Source organism: Ruditapes philippinarum, unplaced genomic scaffold (assembly GCF_026571515.1).
Source record: "Ruditapes philippinarum isolate M1 unplaced genomic scaffold, ASM2657151v2 ctg795_1_1_1_1, whole genome shotgun sequence".
In the NCBI taxonomy this organism is placed as follows: domain Eukaryota; kingdom Metazoa; phylum Mollusca; class Bivalvia; order Venerida; family Veneridae; genus Ruditapes; species Ruditapes philippinarum.
This window is the reverse complement of record NW_026857770.1, coordinates 407455-429894: the sequence shown is the minus strand read 5'-3', so window position 1 is coordinate 429894 and position 22440 is coordinate 407455. Positions and strand designations below refer to the sequence as shown.

Genomic DNA, 22440 nt, shown 5'->3' with positions numbered 1-22440 from the left:
TCCACGTTAAGGGTGGACATATTTTATACAAGGTGTTTTTTTCAGATGAAATATCACTCACAGAATAAAAGAAGAAACAACTTCAGTCTTCATACAGAAAGTGAAAGTTAGGGACTGCAAAGCAGGCCCAGACTTTGGCTTGCCACAAGTATATTTAAAAGGAAATCAAATAAAAACAATTAAAGAATATATAGATTTCGATACTTATCAGTGAAATATTTAATGTCATACCTATTTACAATGCTAGATCTGTTAACAATTTGTTTTCTTCTCAATTATACAACCAATTACTGTTTATCCGCTTGAAATTAGTAATGCATGCTGCAAGGCAAAAGTTCACTATGTATATCTTTCTCATTATGTAATTATGCGATTGACGAATTCTAACACGCGTTGTATCTACTGCAGTTGACCAATCGGTGACACACTAACATATATTGCGGCTATTTATATTGTCGGTAACACAAAATGGCGACAGATTCAATAAATTTTCGCTGATTACATGATTAAATAAACTGCCATATATATTAATGAAAAGTAGATTTATAAAAGAATTGTTTTATTTGAGAGGTGTTTCTTATTTCCTTTATGGTTTGTAAAGTTTACTATCTAAAGTATCTTATAATTAAAAAAAAAATAATGACATGAAACATGTCTCCCAACTTCTCTCTAAAGTCATCTCACTTAACCCTAAATCAGTTAGAGAGAGAAGTCACTTCTTAAAACAATTGCAATTTTTGGGCTTAAGAATAATCATCAAGGTGTATTGAGTGAAAACGGAATAGGTTCATTAAATACTGAATGACACCTTTAAAACGAAAATGTTAAATAAAAAATTAACAGAAGATTTTTCATCTGACTAAGTACCCATTTGTAGGCTTGCCTGCTTTCATGTTAAATATGTAGTAAGTAATTTATTAAAATGTAATGAATTTGATAATAATGTATGTAAATAAATTCCATTTGAATATATCTAAATATTTAATTCAATTTAATATACTAGCTTATACATATTTAAAGAATACTTGCCTAAAGACAACTTTTTAATTGCTGTTAATGATCATTTAAAGTGATTGGCTTTATTGTGTCTACACCTTGACAAGATCAATTGCAAGTTTGCAACTATGATATTATGCAGTGTAAAAAAAGTTTAAGCTTAATTTGTTATGATGTATGGTAATTATTGTGTATTCATAGACGTGTTTATTTCAGGGTTGGATGTATGAATAAATACCAAATATAAACAGCTATCATTGTAGAGAAGAACAGAGCAATATATATCCATAATGTCAAAAATAAATAGGGTAAGATTATTTCAATAGCAGTTAGTGAATTTGTTTGGCAAAAATAACAGTATGTGCTTTAGTTAATAGCAAAAATAACACTATGTGCTTTACTTGATAGCATAAATAATACAATGTGCTTTAGTTAATAGCAAAAGTAACAGTATATGCTTTAATTAATAGCAAAAATAACACTATGCGCTTTAGTTAATAGCCTAAATAACAGTATGTGCTTTAGGTGCTAGCATAAATAACACAATGTGCTTAGTTAATAGCAAAAATAACAGTATGTGCTTTAGTTAATCCGAACTTAATAGCAAAAGTAACACTATGTGCTTTAGTTAATAGCATAATTAACAGTATGTGCTTTAGTTGATAGCATAAATAACAGTATGTGCTTTAGTTAATAGCAAAAATAACACTATGTGCTTTAGTTAATAGCATAAATAACAGTATGTGCTTTAGTTAATAGCATAAATAACAGTATGTGCTTTAGTTAATAGTAAAAATAACAGTATGTGCTTTAGTTAATAGCAAAAATAACACTATGTGCTTTAGTTAATATCATAAATAACACAATGTGCTTTAGTTAATAGCAAAAGTAACACTATAGTTAGTTAATGAGTTGTTTCAGTTGCTGTTTCTGTTTTGTCATTTGTTATGTTGACTTCTGTTTTCAAAGTTTTTGTGTTGATGTGCTTTTTACCAAACATTGTTGTACATAACAATTAATTAATCTTACTTTTGTGTTCTTTTGCTATTTTTGATACAATGATATATTTGATATTTATGTAGAATTAAGAGTTATATAAAACTATCATGTCTGTACAGCAAGAGAAAGATTAATATGTCTCTGTATTTACCCTTGTATTAGCAAATTATTAATCAAATCTAATGTTTCCCTTGTGAAAATGTAACATAAGAAGGTGAAATGTTGGTTGAACAGTGTGAAGGGAAAATATTGGTAGAGAAATCTGAAGGCAAAGCGTAGGTAGAACTAGTAAAATCTGAGGCAAAATGTTAGTAAACAATATAACAGCAAAATGTAGAATTTTTTTTTCCTGTTTTTATGGTTATTATGGTTATTATATTTTCTGATTTTATTTTTACTTTTCTATTTTATTTCTAGGTACCAGGCTATATGCAGTCAAAAGGAAACAGGAACAGAGGTCCAATCGGGTAAAAACTTGTTTTCTTTGGCTATAATTTATCAATAATTTAAACTGGTCAACAAATTTGTCATTCATTGATTTTAAAACAACTTGGCATAAATGTGTTGAATATGGTGAAGATGTGAAAGAATCAGGTGCCCAGGTTGAATGTCAAGGTCATACTTTGATTTATGTTCAAAGTAAAAATATGATTGTGTGTGAATAGATGGTGGTGACTGGTCCATCTGTGACTGTCATTAATGGATGCAATTTGAAATGATTATTTATATTAAAATGTTGAACTCCTTGAGTAGAATCTCATGCAAAGCCTTGGCTTGTAGCTCAAAGTTCAAGGTCATACATAACTTTAAATAAAAATGAATGTATTGATGTTGTATGGCTTCTAGGGCATATACCTGTTCACAACACCAGATCTTGTTTATAAATATATTTTTTATACCATAAATTCCCTAATAAAGCCCCCAACCAGAGAAGGAAAAATTCTACTCATCAGAGCTGGACCCATAATTTTATTGAAAATCTTTTAGAATACATTTTGTTTGATAGTTAACACAAAGATACAAACTTTAAGAACTTTTTAACATTATTACAAAAACTTGTAAAGATATTTACAATGATTTTTGGTTGAAGGAAAAACTGTGTTTTAATAAATGTTTAGTAGGAATTTTACAGTACTAGTTATTGATAATTGTTTTATTTCAGTGATCGTGAAATCAGATACAAATGTTCGATGCAGAACACCATATTAGATGTTTTGAGGGCTCGTCCAGGCTGGCAAGAGGTGTCAGGGTAAGTTTTCCAAATATTCCCCAGGTTTCTTTTTTTCTTTTGTTTTTTATGTGTGTCTTAAATGTTTTGAAATTGTAACATTTTTAATTTTTTGCCTTAAATGTACATTGTTGTACTTTTATTTGTCACATGTTGTTTTACTATCTAATTTTGTTCTGATTATAATGTTTTGACATGTAAACAGATATTGGGAAAATTTACGTGCAGAAATTAATAACTCCCATTGATTGGTAATTTCAAGCAATTTTTGCAAAGATTTTTTTTTATAATTATATGAATTTATCCAGACAAAACCTTTATAATGAAAACGTGATATTTTACTGTAGAAGTTCACTTGCAAAGACTTGTGTTATTTTTTTATACAATGTTTCGATATTATTTAAATGTCAATTCTGTATTCTTTCTACATAAATGTATATAGAAACATATCATAAATCTTTATTTTTTTATTATCATCAAGAATTTATGAATAATCGTCATAAGAAGGTATTGATTTCATCAAAGTGTTTTTGTTTAATTGACAGTGTCTATTCTGTCATAGAAGAAATTATAAAAAAGGATAAAGAAATATATATTTTCAGATATAAATTAAAAAATTTTCATAGTCCGTTTTTAAGAAAGTTTAGTACAAGGATAGTTCATAAAAATATTCCCAGAAAATGTGTGTGATGTTAGGTCATTAAATGTTTTAAAAGAATGCCATTAACCAAGAGCTTAAATGTGCTATGTTGTGAATGCATGGACTGTTTATTTGCATGTATGTGTTATATACATTTGAAACTCAAACAACCAAATTCAAAATGAGCTGCCAGTTATGAGCCTGGGCAGTAAGAATGTGCAGGTTGACCTGGTTCTTTAATAGGGTCAAAGGCCATTTGTTTATGGTTCTTGCAGATTGAGTGTTAAATGACAAAATGACATTTAATTTAATCAATGCTTTCTTTTTCCAGATAATTGCTTTAATCACATATCAGTTTATTAAAAAAAAGTACGAAATTCCAAGTATCTAATATTTATGGAATCTTTACCTTTGAGTTTCATTTGTATCATTTTAATTTTGATAAATTTTTGCCATGTTGTGACCTTGACCTATTTTTTCACTTTTGTGACCTTGAAATTCACAGTCCTAATACAGCAGGAAACCAGCAGCAACAAGGTCAGAAAGGGTAAGTGTTAAATCCAGTGTTATCTACTTGCAATCATATGTCAGGTGTTTACTTTAAAAAATAAGCAACAATATATACATGTAGTCGTCACAATGGTCACACATGCTGAACAAAAAATGTTTGTTTTTGTTGTTTGTAACTTGATTTTTTTTATCAGGAATGAGAACATTTTTTAGGTAAAAACGACTGGGAAGTTGGGCAAATCTGTGAAGTAAATTCAACAGGTTAAAGGTCAAGATAAGGTATTCACTTGGCTCTAAGATATACAGTGTAAGACAGGCTCCGTGTTTATTTATATATTAATATTAAACTTCTTGAATAAATCTTGCATAAATCGTGTATAATGAAGAGTTAAAACTAAAAACAAACATTTTTTAACAGCATATAAATACGAGTTTCACTTTTGTTATATAGGATTATTATATACATGTATTATATGATACACGTCAGTAAGCCATTCATGACTTCTCGCTTTCTCTGATATGATTGCTTCTGTAGATGAATGGTAGATCGACACTGTCTGCAGAGTATTGTTGGTTTTTTCGCCATTATTGTTTTTTTTTCTACATTATTGTGTGTTTTTTTTTCCATCTATGAACAATTACAACAATGTATAATAAGGTTTTATTGCAAATTCAATCTCCAATTATTGCAAATACAGTCTTTTTATTTCATGTAAGGAAAGAACAAGAATAATGATGCGTTTATTTGGATTTTTGTAGAGAATTAATGATGTACAAAAAATAACATACAGGAATTAACAAGTTTTATTTACAGTGAAAATTGATACTTGTAATCCCCTTTGACTGAGAGTTTATGAAAAGATCACATTTATGAGCTCTTTGTCTTATTCTAGTTCATCTTCTGGTAGTCAACAGTCGAAGGATAAAAACGGGTAAATAGAATTGCACACAATGGTGAACTTGTTACTGTACAAGTTGGATGTCTTAAACCCTTAACCTGTGGAATGGAATGTCATTAGTCTTTGCCATCAGTATAGAGCCAGGCTAGCTGGCGCAACTGTGCCGTCAGACCAGGGTCTTTAAGTGTTGGCTGACTTCCTTTCATGAATTTTCATTTTTATTACATAATTATACATTCAGAAAATTAATAATGGAACATTCCAAAAATTGCAGCTGGGCAAGTCCATTTAAGAAATTTGGCAGGTTAAGGGTTTACTTTAAAAGTTATCTGGGTACTAAACTATTATCATTCATTCTTCTATTTTCTTTTTATCACACACCCGTGCCGATTTTATGACTCCGTAAATATGGTAGTGTACGGCCGTGCATATATTTTGATGTGACTTCATTAGTGTTATACAAACATAGTGTAAAGACGCGCTAAATGTTTGCCTTATACTATATGCGCGTCAATGAAAAGGGACTCTTATTTCAATTTAATTGGTCTTTATTTTGGGTATGTGATAAATAGAATATTAAATTTGTGTAAGTTTATTACTGAATTTATTGCACTCATTGAATAAAATAATATTAGATATCTAGAAATTATGAAAAATCAACAATAAGATATATAGAAGCAGATATCCATGTCTAAAGCATAATATTTCATAGCAGTAATAAAAAAAAAAATGGTCAGATAAATATATCATGATTGTATGAACAGAACATGTATTTAACATACATCATTTTAAAGGTATGAAAGACAATTATTCACATGTTGATTTCTAGATATATATCGTGCATCGTCAATATTTGCCATTTGTTATCAATATATCATCAAAATATTTTTTAAAGAATTAATAACTGCTCTAATGTTCCATATGCATGTTTAATAAAACTCATATAGAGAATAAAAATATAGGAAGTGACCTTTTATAACAATGTTATCAAGAACTTGGTAAAACAATGTTTTTCAAAGCTTATCATCTAAGGACAAAAACTTAAACCATTGAAATGAAATGGAAAGGAATGAAAAGATTAGCTCAGTTAGGATTTTCAATGATTACATCTGGTTTTTTGTGAGACATTTGAGCCTTGTCATGACAAAATCAACATAGTGCGTTTGCGACCAGCATTGATCCGCAGACCAGCCTGCGCATCCGCGCAGTCTGATCAGAATCCATGCTGTTCGCTATCAGTTTCTTTACTTGTTATATGGTCTGTAAGTGAACAGTATGGATCCTTATCAGACTGCGCGGATGCGCCGGCTGGTCTGGATCCATGCTGGTCGCAATCACATTATGTTGGTTTTGTCATGACACGGCTCATTTAGTTTTAATACCCCTAGTTTAGCACTCCATTTTTTCTGTTAATCTGCCTGATCTCTGATATATGACATTAAAGGTAACATTTGAGTTCTTTCATTTAAATAGTCTGGTGGAGGCAAATCTGTAACAAGTTTTGTAGGGAGAAAATAAGAAAAACACCAAAAAACCCTCAAGCAATCTTCCTACTTGTCTGACTTTTCTTTCAAATTACTTTACAATTATCTTCTTATATATATATAAGATTTGATTTCATTTTTTAGCTCAACTATTCAAGGAATAGGGAGAGCTATTGTGATCACCCTGGTGTTAGCATCATAGTGGCATCATCTCAACACTTTGGTTAAGTTTTTGCGTGCAAGTTGGAATGTCAAAACCTATTGGATGGAATGAAACTTCACCCACTTATTTGAGAGAAATTTAAAAAGGGGGAAATTTCGCATCTTTGAAAGATGGCACTTTGCTGGTATTAATTTTGATGTAGTACTGTCATTTACTTATGTTGGAGATTCCTTTTTCTAGCTCTTTCTTTGAATGATATGGCCAATTAAAATGTTATGAAAGCCAATAAAAGTAAACTTGTTTTAAACAATATTCTATTTCCTATGTATGAATGTGCCCAAATTCAATGTTTTTTAAATCTGTCTGATACCAAGGTGTTACCTGGCCTGCTTCGTCTATAATATAGTTATGAAATTTAGGGTTTCAAAGAGCATTTTCAGTGTGTTGAACAAGTACATATTAAATACTTATGTGTGAATGAAAAATAATCTAATGACTATTCATTTGGAATGTGGACATTATCCTTACTATATTTATATCTTTTGTATGTTGTTAAAAATAATTAATATGCCTGAGACAAGGTAATTGACAAAAAGTGCTTTAATTTTCTGTTTGGTACAAACACTGATCTTCATACTAATTGGGCCAGAGAGATAAAAAAAATTGTTGGATATACATGGTTTTAGCTATGTGTGAGACAATACTTAGAATTTAAATCACAATAAGTTTATCAAAGAGTTTATTGACAGGGTTATTTTTTAGACCCAATATTTTCTAATTTTGTGTAGTGTTGTTAATTAAATCATGAACAAATTTTTCACTGTATAAGAGTTCTATAGAAAACAAGTTTTATCATGATTATTACTTAGATATTTTATTTGTACATAACTTAAATTTTTACATTGTTATTCTCAACTTGATCTGGCAGATGGCAAAATATTTCGAGAGAACAAAGACAGTGTAAATTATGTAATAAGTCTGAGAGAGTATAATAAAATAATAGGAGGTGACTGTCCCAATGTCCAAATCTCCACCATGGATTATGTCAAAATTAGGATTATTTTTTGAACTTAGAAAATACTGTATATTAACCAGGCTCTTGTTTTACTCTCATGTACTGAGAATAATTTAGTTGAGCAGGCTGTCCTACTGACAGCTCTTTTTTATTAATAGTAGTCATATGATTGACATAGGTCATTTTGTACCTTCATTTGCTACAGAGTATGGATGCGAAATTCTGTTTTTGATGATTAATTCTCAGAACTTGTCTAATAATAAACAGTATAAAGTACAAGTATATAAACATTATCATTTTGTCCTATATACAAAATAGAGATTCTTATCTAAAAAAGTTATAATAACCTATGATATATCCATGAATAAAGAATGTTTTGACAGGTTATATGGCCTATTATAATTGGTTATATTGCTGACAACATGGCCATATATCATTATATGTCAGAAATCTTTATAATGACCTTTTCAGGCAGCACTGTGAATTCCTTTATGTGAGAAAAAAAATGAGTATGTTTCATAAATTTACTGCAGCCATATGTATTATATAGGTAATATAATTACAATAATTAACCAATAAAGATTAATTAACAATGTAAAGATGCAGTATTTTGTCATAATGTCACCTTTATACATAACTTTAAAAATCAAACAGCCTTGACATCCCGGCTTTTTCCAAATAGACAAATGTGTATATATGACACAAAAATAACCTAGCATTCATATGTGCCCAAACAGACTATGATGAACCCTTTTTAAACAAAATCAAAGAAAATACATGTATGTCAAAAGCCAGGCTTTTCATGACTGATCTTATGTTCCTAAATGGATAGATGGTCTTTTACTGAATAGTTATTTACACACAAGCAAAATGGTTGAATTCATATAAAATGTTGACTAATCAAAAAACCTTCATTCCTTCGTGGTTCAAATTTACAGACAGGTGTATTCTTAATATAATTGTTTGGGTTTTTAACGAGGACAGAAAAAAGACAAAAATGGAAGAGTTATGAATCATATATTTATAATGCTCCTTTATTTTTAGCTCGACTATTCGATAAGAATAAGTAGAGCTATTGCAGTCACCCGAGCGTCGGCGTCGGCGTAACCACTTATGTTAAAGTTTTTGTAATAGTTCAAATATTTTCAAAGTCCATTGACATATGGCTTTGAAACTTTGCACACTTGTTCACCATCATGACCCCAACCTGTAGACAGGAGGAGGTAACTCTATCAAGCATTTTGACAGAATTATGCCCCTTTTTCGACTTAGAATTTACGTTAAAGTTTTTGTAATAGTTCAAATATTTTCAAAGTCCATAGACATATGGCTTTGAAACTTTGCACACTTGTTCAACATCATAACCCCAACATGTAGACAGCAGGAGGTAACTCTATTAAGCATTTTGACAGAATTATGCCCCTTTTTCGACTTAGAATTTACGTTAAAGTTTTTGTAATAGTTCAAATATTTTCAAAGTCCATTGACATATGGCTTTGAAACTTTGCACACTTGTTCAACATCATGACCCCAACCTGTAAACAGGAGGAGGTAACTCTATCAAGCATTTTGACAGAATTATGCCCCTTTTTCGACTTAGAATTTACGTTAAAGTTTTTGTAATAGTTCAAATATTTTCAAAGTCCATTGACATATGGCTTTGAAACTTTGCACACTTGTTCACCATCATGACCCCAACCTGTAAACAGGAGGAGGTAACTGTATCAGGCATTTTTTTTACTATCAAGCACTAAGAATAGTCGAGCATGCTGTCCTACCGACAGCTCTTGTTGTAAAGGAAATGAAATGTAAAGAGATAAAAGGTGGGTTGACATGATATATTGTTTATGGTATGGCAGGCTTCAGTAAATTAGTGAAAAAATTAAATTGACCTGTTTAATTTAATCAGTTATTAACCCTTTCGCTGCCAGAGGGTTATTGTTTTATTATTGATCACCTATTTGCCAGAGGATTTTCTAAGAAATTACTATATTATTAATTAATATAATTATTATTATTTGTTATTAGTATTATAATGTTTCCATTAATCTGCTAGTATAATAATAATTATTGTTGATCTTATAATTTTCTTTATATTTATTATTATTTTTATTATTATTATTAATTTATTATTATTATTATAATTATAGAAACGGCAAAAGCCGTCCCTATGGCAGTGAAAGGGTTAATAAGATACATGCTGGTTATTGGAATCATGTGTGTTAATTATGTGTGATTCACACATTAACTCTTCTTTGCTTCATTTCCAAACGCTGTTCGTCTTTCTTTTTATTTCATTGATCATAGCGTAAATTATTTTGTAAACAAAAATCGTTCATTCATCATTTTTACATCATTTTCTCATTACTGAATTATTTACAGCACAACAGGGGCTTCCTCTTCAGGAGGAACGACATCAGCAAAGACAAGGTTAGTTTGTCTGTATTTTTGTATTTACATCTGGCCATTGTAGCATTGCTGTAACATGTTACCTGACCTTTAATCTTAAATTAAGGTCATCCAGTTGCAACAGGCCATTACATGCTCCCCATCCTTTTGATTTTGCAGAAGAAATGTGAACTTGATTTATTATGAATTTTATCATGCTTTCCTTGAAATAAGTGAGTTAGGGAAGTATGGGTGGGGGATAAGGATGATGTTTATGTATTCATTTGCATTTAGAAAAATTGGTTCTTAGACTGAAGGGTCAAATTGTGTCAGATTTCAAAATCGATTAGACTTAATAAACATTATTTAATAGGTCAACAAAGTATAAATGTGCATAAGATTTGATTTGTTCTTTTCAAAAATGTTAAGGTATTACTTTCTTTAAGTAACTCCACAATTTATAACACTTTGTCAAGGTCACAGCTTAACAACAGTCACTAAGTCAAGGTCACAGCTTTACAACAGTCACTAGGTCAAGGTCACAGCTTAACAACAGTCACTAGGTCAAGGTCACAGTAATACTTTGTGTAAAACAATTGTCTAATCAAGGCTGAGATGTCATAATTCCAAGATTGTTGTACTTGAGAGTGGCTGACATTGCCCATGACAAGTAGATGACCCTTATTGATTTTAAGTTGTAAGGTCAAAGGTTAAGATCACTGCTGCCTGGGATACGGGTATCCCTGAAGCTACTTCAAATCTTTGGAAATTTAGAAAGTTAAGAAATTTTGGAGAGTTAAGTCTAGTTTCCTATGATATTTAGAATGTTAGAATCTTTGTATGTGTAACAAAAATGTTCAATGTAATTTGAGCCTTGTCATGACAAAACCAACATAGTGGGTTTGCGACCAGCGTGGATCCAGACCAGCCTGCGCATCCAAGCAGTCTGATCAGGATTCATGCTGTTCGCTATCAGTTTCTCTACTTGTAATAGGGTTTGTAAGGGAACAGCATGGATCCTGATCAGACTACGTTGGTTTTGTCATGGCACACCTCATTTGTATTAAATATGCCCTTCATTTTCAAAAGATTTCATTTTTAACTTATAAAATTTTCACAATACATTATTAACTTTGTTCATTTTGAATCATCTTTAACCTCTATGTTGTGTTATCATGAATAATTATATATTCACATGACATCCTTAATATTTTTCTGTGTGCTTAGTAATTGTGCCATAATGCCATTTATTGTGTCGCCTCTACAGAGTAGTGGCGACATATAGGGATCACTTCTCCGTCGTCTGTATGTCCGTCTGTCCGTCTGTCTGTCTGTCTGTCTGTCTGTCCGTCCGTCCGTCATAAAACTTGTTCGGACTACTGCTCATAAACTACTGGTGCAATTTTATCCAAACTTTACAGGAATGATCAGTACCAAGTCTAGTTGTGCATATTGTCAGCATTTTGTCAGAGTTATGGCCCTTTAATAATTTTTATTTTTAAAGTTTGTCCGGACTACTTCTCTTATACCACTAATGCAATTTCAATGAAACTTTACAGGATTGATCTGTAGCTCAAGTCCTTGCGCATATTGCACGGGTTTTCCGGTTGAATTATTTTTGGCCGAGTTATGGCCCTTTGACAAAAAGTTGTTTTTTTCTGTGTGTTGCCAGGTACACAAAAGCTTGTCCGGACTACTCCTCATAAACTACAGGTGCAATTTCATCCAAACTTTACAGGAATGATCAGTACCAAGTGTTGTTGTGCATATAGTCAGCATTTTCCGGTTCAATGATTTTTGTCAGAGTTATGGCACTTTAATAATTTTTAATTTTAAAGTTTGTCCGGACTACTTCTCATATACCACTAATGCAATTTCAATGAAACTTTATAGGATTGATCTGTAGCTCAAGTCCTTGCGCATATTGCACGGGTTTTCTGGTTGAATGATTTTTGGCCGAGTAATGGCCCTTTGATAAAAAGGTTTTTTTTTCTGTGTGTTGCCAGATACGCAAAAGCTTGTCCGGACTACTCCTCATAAACTACTGGTGCAATTTTATTCAAACTTTACAGGAATGATCAGTACCAAGTGTAGTTGTGCACTGTCCTTCTGTCTGTCTGTCTGTCTGTCACAAAATTTGTCCCAACATGAAATTGGCCATCATGAGGCGACACATGTGATTACTGATCGCTCTTGTTGTTTTTTTTTATAATTTAATTCGTTTTGTTATGCCCCTCCCCCTTCAAAAAATGGATGGGTCTGTTCATCCATCCCTTTGTTACTCTGTGAAATCCTTGTCTGATCAATAACTTGAGAAGGTGTATTAGACAAAATTTGACAACCTTAGTAAGAATAGTGTCCATGGCCAGTTGTTAACCAATTTTGATTTCAGTAGGTCAAAGGTCAAGGTCACAGTGATGTGTTGTTTTAATCCATGTCTGATCACTGAAAAGGAATAAGCAGTACTTTATGTAACTTGACATTTCCATGGTCAGTAGATGTCCTTTATTGATTTGAGGTCTACAAGTCAAGGTCACAGTAACACTCTAAGTCTCTGATTTTGAAATCATAAGGTCAAGGTCAGGCTGAAGCTTGTGTGTACAATCTTGGTCCAATCAATATCTCAGCAAAGGAATAAGCCAAAGTGTGTTTAAATTTGTAGAGATCAAATTATAAATCAATTTTATTTCTGAGAACTGATTTGTTTTTTAAACAACAGTATAATTGATGAAAGGCATTATGGTACTATTCTGTGTTATTCCTAATTCTCCTTCTTCATTATTATATTCATTAAATTCTGTGTTTGTCATAAGATCTATTTTGCTTGTTGTCATTTATATGTTTGTTGAGTGTTGTGTTTTTAAGTACCCAGAATTCCACTCCCAGTAACCAAGCAACAGGCTCAGCGACAACATCATCAAAATCAAGGTATGTAACTCACAGGTAATATCGGGTAGTTCATGCAAATGTTTTAGTTGTTATTTCCATTTGTTGCAGGGTATTTAGTAGATTGTTTATTCATATTACAAGTTTTGTTTTATTGTGTTTTGTTTTATAGTGAGTTATGCATAAACAACAATTTTAAAAAAAAAAAAATATTTTTGAAAAGGTCTGGTTTCAGAAAAAAATGCACATTGTGATGGCAAAATTAGGATTTTTTTAAAGCTGACATAATTTCATATCTTCTGTTTTATTTATCATTACAATATATAGATCAATGTCTCGATTTTTGTATCTTTTGAATATTCAATAATGCTAGTTTACATATACCATTGGCATATTCTAGATTTTAATTGAGTATTTTTCAGGGATTCATTTCCCAGCAGATATGATATTTTAAAGTTGTATACTTGGATAAATTTTCATTTTTATGAATTGGGAAAAATTGTCTATATTTTCAATTGAGAAGGGTTCTTTAATACTGTACCCAAACAAAGGAAAAATATACACCACATGGTTCTGGACTATTAAATTGCTAGCAACTGTCATCCTCGGTAACCCGGGCATATGGATTGTGTAGAGTGGATTCTGAAAATTGCGATTGTCAGTAAGATGAAAATGCCTAAAGAAAGTAGGAAACTATTACATTGTAGCTAGTTATTTTTTTATACTTTTTTATCATTTTGTAGCTTTTTGTTTTATTTCATTGGGCTTGACCACGTCTTATATAGGCCTGCCAAGTTAGCACAGCCAGGGCAGTTATGAATTAAGTAGATAGGCTTGTTTGGGAGTTCATAAACCTGAGTCTTTAATTAGCATGATTATTTGGTCATTTGGTTGAGGGCTGTTTGTCTTAAGAGATTCATACTTGTGCAGTGTTATTTCATACAAATTTAACAAATAATTGCACAGCACCCACTGGTAAAGAATTCAGGAATACTTGCTTAGTTTAGCCACCTGCTGGTACAATGTTATATATTATACACATTGCATATCCATGTAGGTACCTTCTTTGCAAAATTTGATTGTTTTTATAAAATGGACCCCCATCCAAGCTTTAGTGCAGGATGGAGGGCATTATTTGAATAAAGCCGGAGGCTGAGCATGTACAAAATAGCATTTCATTTTGAATTTATGGTTTAAGTCGCGTATTCAAAGGTTTAAATTTCCCGCTATATCACGGACATGCGCGTGACTACCGGAAGTAATAACCGGAAGCATGAAACACATGTTTTCACTCATTTAAAGAGTGTTTTTTGTTGCAATAAAGCAACTAAGGGAGGGTTAAAACCTCTCTATATTATATAATAAGACATTTATCACTTACTATGATACTATACACAAGGGAGGGTTTGTACATGCTCAGCCTCCGGCTTTATTCAAATAATGCCCTCCATCCTGCACTAAAGCTTGGATGGGGGTCCATTATTTTTCATCAAGCCTTTGGCTTCACATGTACAAAATAGCATCTTTAAAGGCAACAAAAAACAAATATTTTCCAAGTTTAATACCTCAAAAAATATTCTATGTTCCAAAAACAGCATCATTATAAGAAATACCAGATTCTAAGTTTCTACAATAAAATTTATGAAAATTTTTAGATGATTTCCAATCAGCAGTTTTTAAAATCTCCCTTAGTGAACATCCTTTATTATAGGCAGCCGAAGCTGATGCTCCTCTATAAGAATGCGCCTTATATTTAGTTATATCAATCCCTGCTAAACTTAACACATTTTTTAACCATCTTGCCAAAGTGCTCGAAGAAACAGCATTAAAGGTAACATATGAAACAAACACCTTTTTACTTTTTCTAATATCAGCAGTCTTTTTAACATAATAAAGTAGAGTATGCATTGGACATATATTTTCTTCGAGATAATGCTCTATCCTTATAGAGTAATATTGACCTGTCTTGGATGTCTTCAAAATATCCGTGAATGTGAAAACAACTGCCTGTTGTTGAATAAACATATTGTCTAAAGTTAAAGAACACAAAGTCTGAGCTCTTGGTGCAGTTGCAAGAGCAATCAAGGCTAAGGTTTTAAAAGTTAATAATTTCAAAGATAACCTAGATAATGGCATTAACTTTTGTAAATAACACAAAACAACAGAAACATCCCAAATCATTATATAACGCGGTTTAGCCGGTTTATGTAAAAATACACTTCTCATGAATCTTACAATCATTTTGTTGTCACTACACCATGTATTTCCCAATAAGGACAATGTTTGCATTAACATCGCTTTATGAAGATTTATAACCGAATAAGACATACCAGATTGAAATAAAAAATACAGGTAACTCACGACTACACCTTCAGACGAACAAATTGGACTGGAACATCTAATAGAATTCCACATATACCATCTTTTCCAGGCACTGCTATACTGTTTTCTCGTGCCCTGTGACCAAGATTCTGCGATGAAATCTGCAACATTTGATGAAATTCCCTTACTCTGCAGGCTTTCCCTGATAACACCACTCCAATCATTTTTAGCTCGACTATACGAAGTATATGGAGAGCTGTCCTACTCGCCCCGGCGTCCACGTCCGCGTCCAGATTTTAGATTAAAGTTTTGGTGCAGTAAAATATTTTTCACTATAACTTTGTCATTTCTTAAGGTATCAACTTCAAACTTCAAATATATGTTCCTTATCATCAACCACATCTTATGTGAGAAGGTTCATAACTCTAGCACCAATATTTTCAGATTTATCTCCCCTTGAACTTAGAATTTTCCTTAAAAAATACTATTTTTTACTGATACTTCTTTATTTCTTAAGGGATCAACCTCATACTTCAAATATATGTACCTTATCATCATCCCCATCTTATGTGACAAGGTTCATAACTCTAGCACCAATATTTTCAGATTTATCTCCCCTTGAACTTAGAATTTTCCTCAAAAAATAATATTTCTTACTGTTTCTTCTTTATTTCTTAAGGGATCAACCTCATACTTCAAATATATGTACCTTATCATCATCCCCATCTTATGTGACAAGGTTCATAACTCTAGCACCAATATTTTCAGATTTATCTCCCTTTGAACTTAGAATTTTCCATAAAAAATATTATTTTTTACTGTAACTTATTTATTTCTGAAGTGATCAACTTCATACTTCAATTATATTTACGTTATCATCATCCACATCTTATGTGACAAGGTTCATAACTCTAGCACCAATATTGCAAGAATTATCTCCCCATAAACTTAGATTTATTTACTAGAAAAATGTATTTTTTATTTTTAACTTTTTTATTTTTAAAGGTATCTACCTCAAACTTCTAATACTTATTCCTTATCATCAATTACATTTTATGTGACAGTGTTCATAACTCTTGAAGCAATATTTACAGATTTATCTCTCTTTGAACTTAGGATTTTCTTTAAGAAATATAATAACTTCTTTATTTTTTAAGGTATCTACTTCAAACTTCAAATATATATTTCTTATCATTACACAAATGTTGTGTGGCAAGGTCCATAACTCTAGCATGACTATTTCTAGAATTATTCCCCTTGATCTTGGAATTTATGTTAACAAATGTTATTTTTTACTGTAACTTAATACATAATTATACATAATTGATTTTTCTTTCATAGTTTTGTCCTCCTTACTGCGTCCAGTATTTCATTAGTCGAGCTTCGCTGTCTCCTGTGACAGCTCTTGTTAATTTTCTTCCTAAAGGGTGTAATGTTCCATTGTGCGGCAAAACTAGAAGATCTCTGTGTCTGGGTAACCTGATAGGAAAATCACAAAGGTTTTCAAGTAGAATAGGGAACCAAGGTTGTGTGAACCAAAAAGGAACAACCATTAGAGCTCTATCAACCTCATCAATAACAATTTTATTTAGTACTTTCCCAATTAAATTAAATGGAGGAAAGATGTATGGTATCATATCCTTCCATGATAATGAAAAAGCATTAACTGCGTAAGCCCCTGGTTCGGGAAACCATAAAACAAATTTAGGTAAGTGATTATTAAGTCTAGAAGCAAAAAGGTCTATGTTAGGCATAAATGTGTGTCTACATAATCTTTCAAAAATATCTTTTTTCAATGTCCATTCAGTGGAATCTGAAAAATTTCTAGAAAAATAATCAGCACTATTTAATTTACCAGGGACATGTACAGCAGAAATATATATATTTCTACTCAAACACCATTCCCATAAACATTTTGAAAGGTCATCTAATTCCAAAGAATTCATACCACCAAAATTATTTATGTAAGTTACCACTGAAACAGAATCTGAATGAATCTCAATATGAATATCACAAAATTCATTGTAAAATGCTTGCATGCAGTAAAAAACTGCAAGGAGTTCCAAATAATTAATATGATAACCACATTCCTGATTTTTCCATCTGCCTTGTGTGTGCAAGCCAGAAATCAGGTCTATTCCACCATAACCTTCCATCGACGCATCTGTAAAACACCTTCTGGATACAGAAATAGGCCTGATTCTTTTACCATTTTTATTCTTCACGTTTTTTAACCACCATTGAATTTCTTGAATACTTTTCGTAGACAAACTAACTTTATTATCAAAATTCATATTTTGACCTAAACCTATCAACTTGTCTCTTTCAAGGGCTCTATAATGTAGTGGCCCTTCTAAAATTGCATAAAAAGAACTAACTATCACACCTATAAAAGATGCCAACTGTCTGACCAAAACAACCTCATTTTGCAATAAATAGGATGCTTTCGACATAATTTTCTGTACTTTTTCATCAGTCAAAAATACCTTGAACTGAACTGTATCAATAATATGACCAAAGAAAATAATTCTCTGACAAGGGATTAGTACAGACTTTTTCTCATTTATAGTAAATCCTAAACTCTGTAATGTCTTTGTAATAGTAACCGTATTATTCAAACACACATGTGACAACTCATTAAAATTAATAGAATCATCAATATAATAAGAACAGCGTATATCTTGCTGTCTAAACCAAGCAAAAATGGGACGTAATACTTTAGTAAACAAATATGGGTCTATTTTCAAACCAAATGGTAAACATACAAATGAGTATAAAATAGAATTGAATGAAAACTTCAAATATTTCCAGTGTGAAGGATGTATAGGAATAGAGAAATATGCATCAGATAAATCAACTTTTGTCATAAAATCATTTTGTTTAATCAAATCCAAAACAATAGAAAATGTTTCCTGTTTAAAATGACTATATTGTACGAACTCATTTAAAAATCTCAAGTTTATAACTGGTCGAAATTTATTATTAGGTTTAGGAACAATAAATATTGTTGAAATAAATTGATCAATCTCTGATTCTGATTTAATAATTGCTCCTTTTTTCAACAAATCTTGAATTTCATTATGAACAATTGCTTTTTGATCTGAACAAAAAGGAATTTCATTAGGAATGCTTCTTTGAAAAGGATTTTCATTAAAATCTATCTTATACCCCGATATTGCATTCAAGATCCAAGGATCTGAAGTAAATTTTTTCCATACACTTAAAAAATACTGTGTACGTCCAACTTGACTTACCCTTTCATTTATTCCTGATCGTTTGGGGCACTGGCTGTAGCAGAAGCCAAGGCACCTCTTCTCATACCTCTTCCTCGTCCGCCTAGACCAATCTTGAAAGATTGTCCACGTAACGGATACGGTCTAGTCCTAAAACCAGAACGCTGATTGTATTTAGATGACTGTTAGCCGTAATTACTAAAATTTGAGTTAACAAATCCTCGACCAGAGCGTCTACGCTGGACACCTCTATAATTGCTGTAAGTATAATCCTTACCAATGTACGATAAAGCATCACAACTTTTGACTTCTTTTGAAACATCATCACCAAAAAGTTTGGTTGTTATAGGCATCGAAATACTACACAATGAAGAATACTTCTTCTTCAAATACGGTCTTATAAGATATCTCCTCCTTAAACTGAGGTTGTATTGCACCTGACCAAGAACAGTAAACAGGTCAGAGAAGATACACTTTGCCTCATTTTTCATAAGATTGTTCTTTTTCACATACTCAAGCAACTGAACAACTGGACCTAGGCCTGAGACCACAAGATTTTGGATGTCCACCATAAACTTATCTTGAAAATGGGCTCTTTTGTCTAATGTTTTCCATATTTCCTGGTTAACAATGGGCGGAATGGCCCTGTCACAATTCTTAGGTACTTGGTACTTATTCAAAATAGAGTCTAAGTCACACTGGGCAGTAAATGCCGTGTTAATTAAATTGGCCAAGGACTCATTCACTGGCTCACCTTTCTCTGGTGTCTTTAATTTGGGAAGATCCCATGTATCACTATCTGACTCAAGTCTTAGATTATCAGTACAACCATCGTCAAAAGCCGAAGAAAACTCTTTTGACAGATTACGAATCCCTGTATCTTCAATATCAACATCCTGGGCAGCAACCTCCACCCTAAGGTTAGGTTTTAATGCTGCAGGAACAGCAGAATAGTTATCATTCACAGATTCATCATCCATATAATCATAATTATCCTCATTATAGTCATAGCTATCACAATCAGGGAGAAACTGAGGATTCTGTTGAACAACAGGCTGTATACCAAGAAGAGTCCTAAGACCTTCAATATCCTTATTAGATAAGTTTTTCAAATCAAATTTATCCGAGGATAAATTTCTGTCCGATATTTCCGAAGAATTAGTATTCAAAGTTTTACCTGACTGTTTTTTGCCTTTACCACGAGGAGGTTTATTTTCTTTCTCCACCACGACGGATTTTAACCGTTTTTTGTCCGAAGACTTTTTCTCTTTCTTACCGGTAATTTCTTGGTCCGAAAACCCAGAAAAATCTCCGTCCTCACCCGAAGCATGAAGGTCTATCCTATCGAGAAGAGCCTCTTGGGCCATAATAATGCGGTTAAACGTAAAATAACTTTTAAAGTAACTCAAACTTTCAAAAACACGCGACAACCACAACGCCAAAACAAAAAGTGAAAACATGTGTTTCATGCTTCCGGTTATTACTTCCGGTAGTCACGCGCATGTCCGTGATATAGCGGGAAATTTAAACCTTTGAATACGCGACTTAAACCATAAATTCAAAATGAAATGCTATTTTGTACATGTGAAGCCGAAGGCTTGATGAAAAATTATGTCTGTCTGTCCTGAGCATGCTTGTTGACTGAAGTTTACTTATTGTGACAACAGGGAAAGAGATAATGTTAGAAAGTAATATGCAGGAGCTTGTTACATGTGACTTGGCTGTTTTCCTATTGTTCATTTCAAAAAGTATTTTTACTTTACAGCTTTGTTAATAGGGGCTTTCCAACACCCCAGCCAACCCCAAGAACAGTGTGAGTTATACATGTCCTAAAATATATGTACTATAACTATGTCAGTAATAAAATACCATAACAATTCTTCCTAAAATTAGAAAATATAGAAACTCCCTTTTTCTCCAAGAATTGAATGAAATTTATGAAATTATAAGCTCTTGATATGCCCCTATGTATTAACATGTTAACATGTAGCAATTACCTTCTGCTTTTGATATACTCTGAACATGTATATTAATATTAAATAATGTAATATAACTATATAAATTTTTTGTAAAGATTATAATTTTTGAAGGTAATAGATTGTCTTTAATCACTCTTTTAACAAATACATGTAGTAAAGATCTCAAAGACAGCTTTTACTAATTCCTGAATGTTTTAATGGAATATTTGATGGTTTTTTCCTCTCACCTTGAAGCCCCAACTCAATGTCAAAAGAACTATCACTTTGATACTTGTGGTTCATCGAACATACACTATTGTTGACTTTAAAAGTGTTTAATTGGACATACACTATGAAACAAGTGTTTCATTGAACATAAATTTTGAATGTCGAGTTTTACAAGTCTTTTAAATATGTTTTATTGTGAATTATTCCTCTATAGTATTTCTATAACACACACATTCCATGTCTGGTGAATAACTCTAGAATGATATATTGTAGCATACTAACTTATGGATCTGAGACCTGACATTTAGGTAAAATTCATGTTTTTGATACTTTACTAATAGGCAATTACTAAACTTTTGTCAAACATACAAGAATCATATTTCACAAAGTTGTTATTGGACAAATAAACAAAGGCCACAGTGAACAAATTAAGGCCACTTCTATACGTTCCTGTATTGGCTTTTGTTGATAAGTTTGACTGTATTCCACAATGACTGGCTTGTCTATATTAAATTTGTGTAAAGCATCGTCTCAAAGTGTTTACATATTTTTAATGAAAAATTTCATACTGTAAAGATTAGATGGATGTCCTGAACTTTTAACTTCTTAATTTTGCAGATCTGTAATGATTATTTAAAAAAAAAAACACCATAAAACCATGTTTTTGCTTATCATCACAGGATTTTATATTTTATGTTTAATTGGATTGAAAAATATATAGCTATACATTGTTTTCTTTTCAGAAAAATTACTTTTACAGTGTACAATCATGTAATTTATTTTTCATAACGTTCATTATTGCAGCAGTTGTCCATAATTTTTAAGAAGTTACAAATATGACAGAATCTTTTGCCATTAAAAATGATTTACATGTAAATTAGTTTGATTATTCAAGAATCTTTTCATTACCGGTAGTGTAGCACAAACAATTAATACTGATAAGTTGTTTTGTTCTTCTGTCAGTGCATTGAAAATAAAATTGTCTTTTCATGTTTATTTAATTATTATAATTATTTGAAATAATCATGGCTAGTCATTAAAGCTTTTAATTCATTGTTTCCAGTTGCTGAAGTTGTGTCATTTTTTATGTTATATGCCTGAAAGAATTTCGGGCATATTATGTTATACCCCCTGGCGTCCATCCGTCTGTCCGTCCGTTCGTCCATTAGCAATTTGGTTCTGGAGCATAACTTAAGTTCCATTTGGCCCACAATATTCAAACTTCATAGGATGATTGTCCATATTAGGTAGAACACCCCTACTGATTTTTGGGTCACAAGGTCAATGGTCAAGGTCACTATCACCTTAAAACTGAAAACAGTTTCTGGAGCGTAACTTAAGGTCTATTTGGACCACAATATTCAAACTTCATAGGATGATTGTCCATATTGGGTAGAAGACCCCTATTGATTTTGGAGTCACAAGGTCAAAGGTCATTATTACTTTAAAACTGAAAACAGTTTCCGGAGCATACTTTAATTTCTATTTGGC

General features: G+C 31.8%; 2 protein-coding genes across 13 annotated transcripts in view; one reads left to right on the top strand and one right to left on the bottom strand.

The window, feature by feature from the left end:
• LOC132750926 (probable tubulin polyglutamylase TTLL9) overlaps window positions 1-22440 on the top strand; it is a 52591-nt gene that overhangs the window by 6824 nt on the left and 23327 nt on the right. For 2 of the 12 annotated variants that reach the window (XM_060741003.1, XM_060741004.1), the window contains exons 2-9: window positions 1213-1304; window positions 2413-2462; window positions 3158-3244; window positions 4369-4410; window positions 5267-5305; window positions 10317-10364; window positions 13188-13250; window positions 20529-20576. In XM_060741003.1, the coding sequence (XP_060596986.1) occupies window positions 1287-1304; window positions 2413-2462; window positions 3158-3244; window positions 4369-4410; window positions 5267-5305; window positions 10317-10364; window positions 13188-13250; window positions 20529-20576 (395 nt within the window). In that variant the 5' untranslated portion in view covers window positions 1213-1286. The remainder of the gene's footprint in view (window positions 1-1212; window positions 1305-2412; window positions 2463-3157; window positions 3245-4368; window positions 4411-5266; window positions 5306-10316; window positions 10365-13187; window positions 13251-20528; window positions 20577-22440) is intronic. The other 10 variants (XM_060741005.1, XM_060741006.1, XM_060741007.1 and 7 more) reach the window with 10 other exon arrangements.
• On the bottom strand, window positions 16956-20326 carry LOC132750929 (uncharacterized). The gene is made up of 2 exons (XM_060741019.1): window positions 18785-20326; window positions 16956-17009 (listed from the first exon to the last, which is right to left on the bottom strand). The coding sequence occupies exon 1, from the start codon at window positions 20230-20232 to the stop codon at window positions 18949-18951; it is 1284 nt and encodes a 427-aa protein (XP_060597002.1). The 5' UTR covers window positions 20233-20326; the 3' UTR covers window positions 16956-17009; window positions 18785-18948.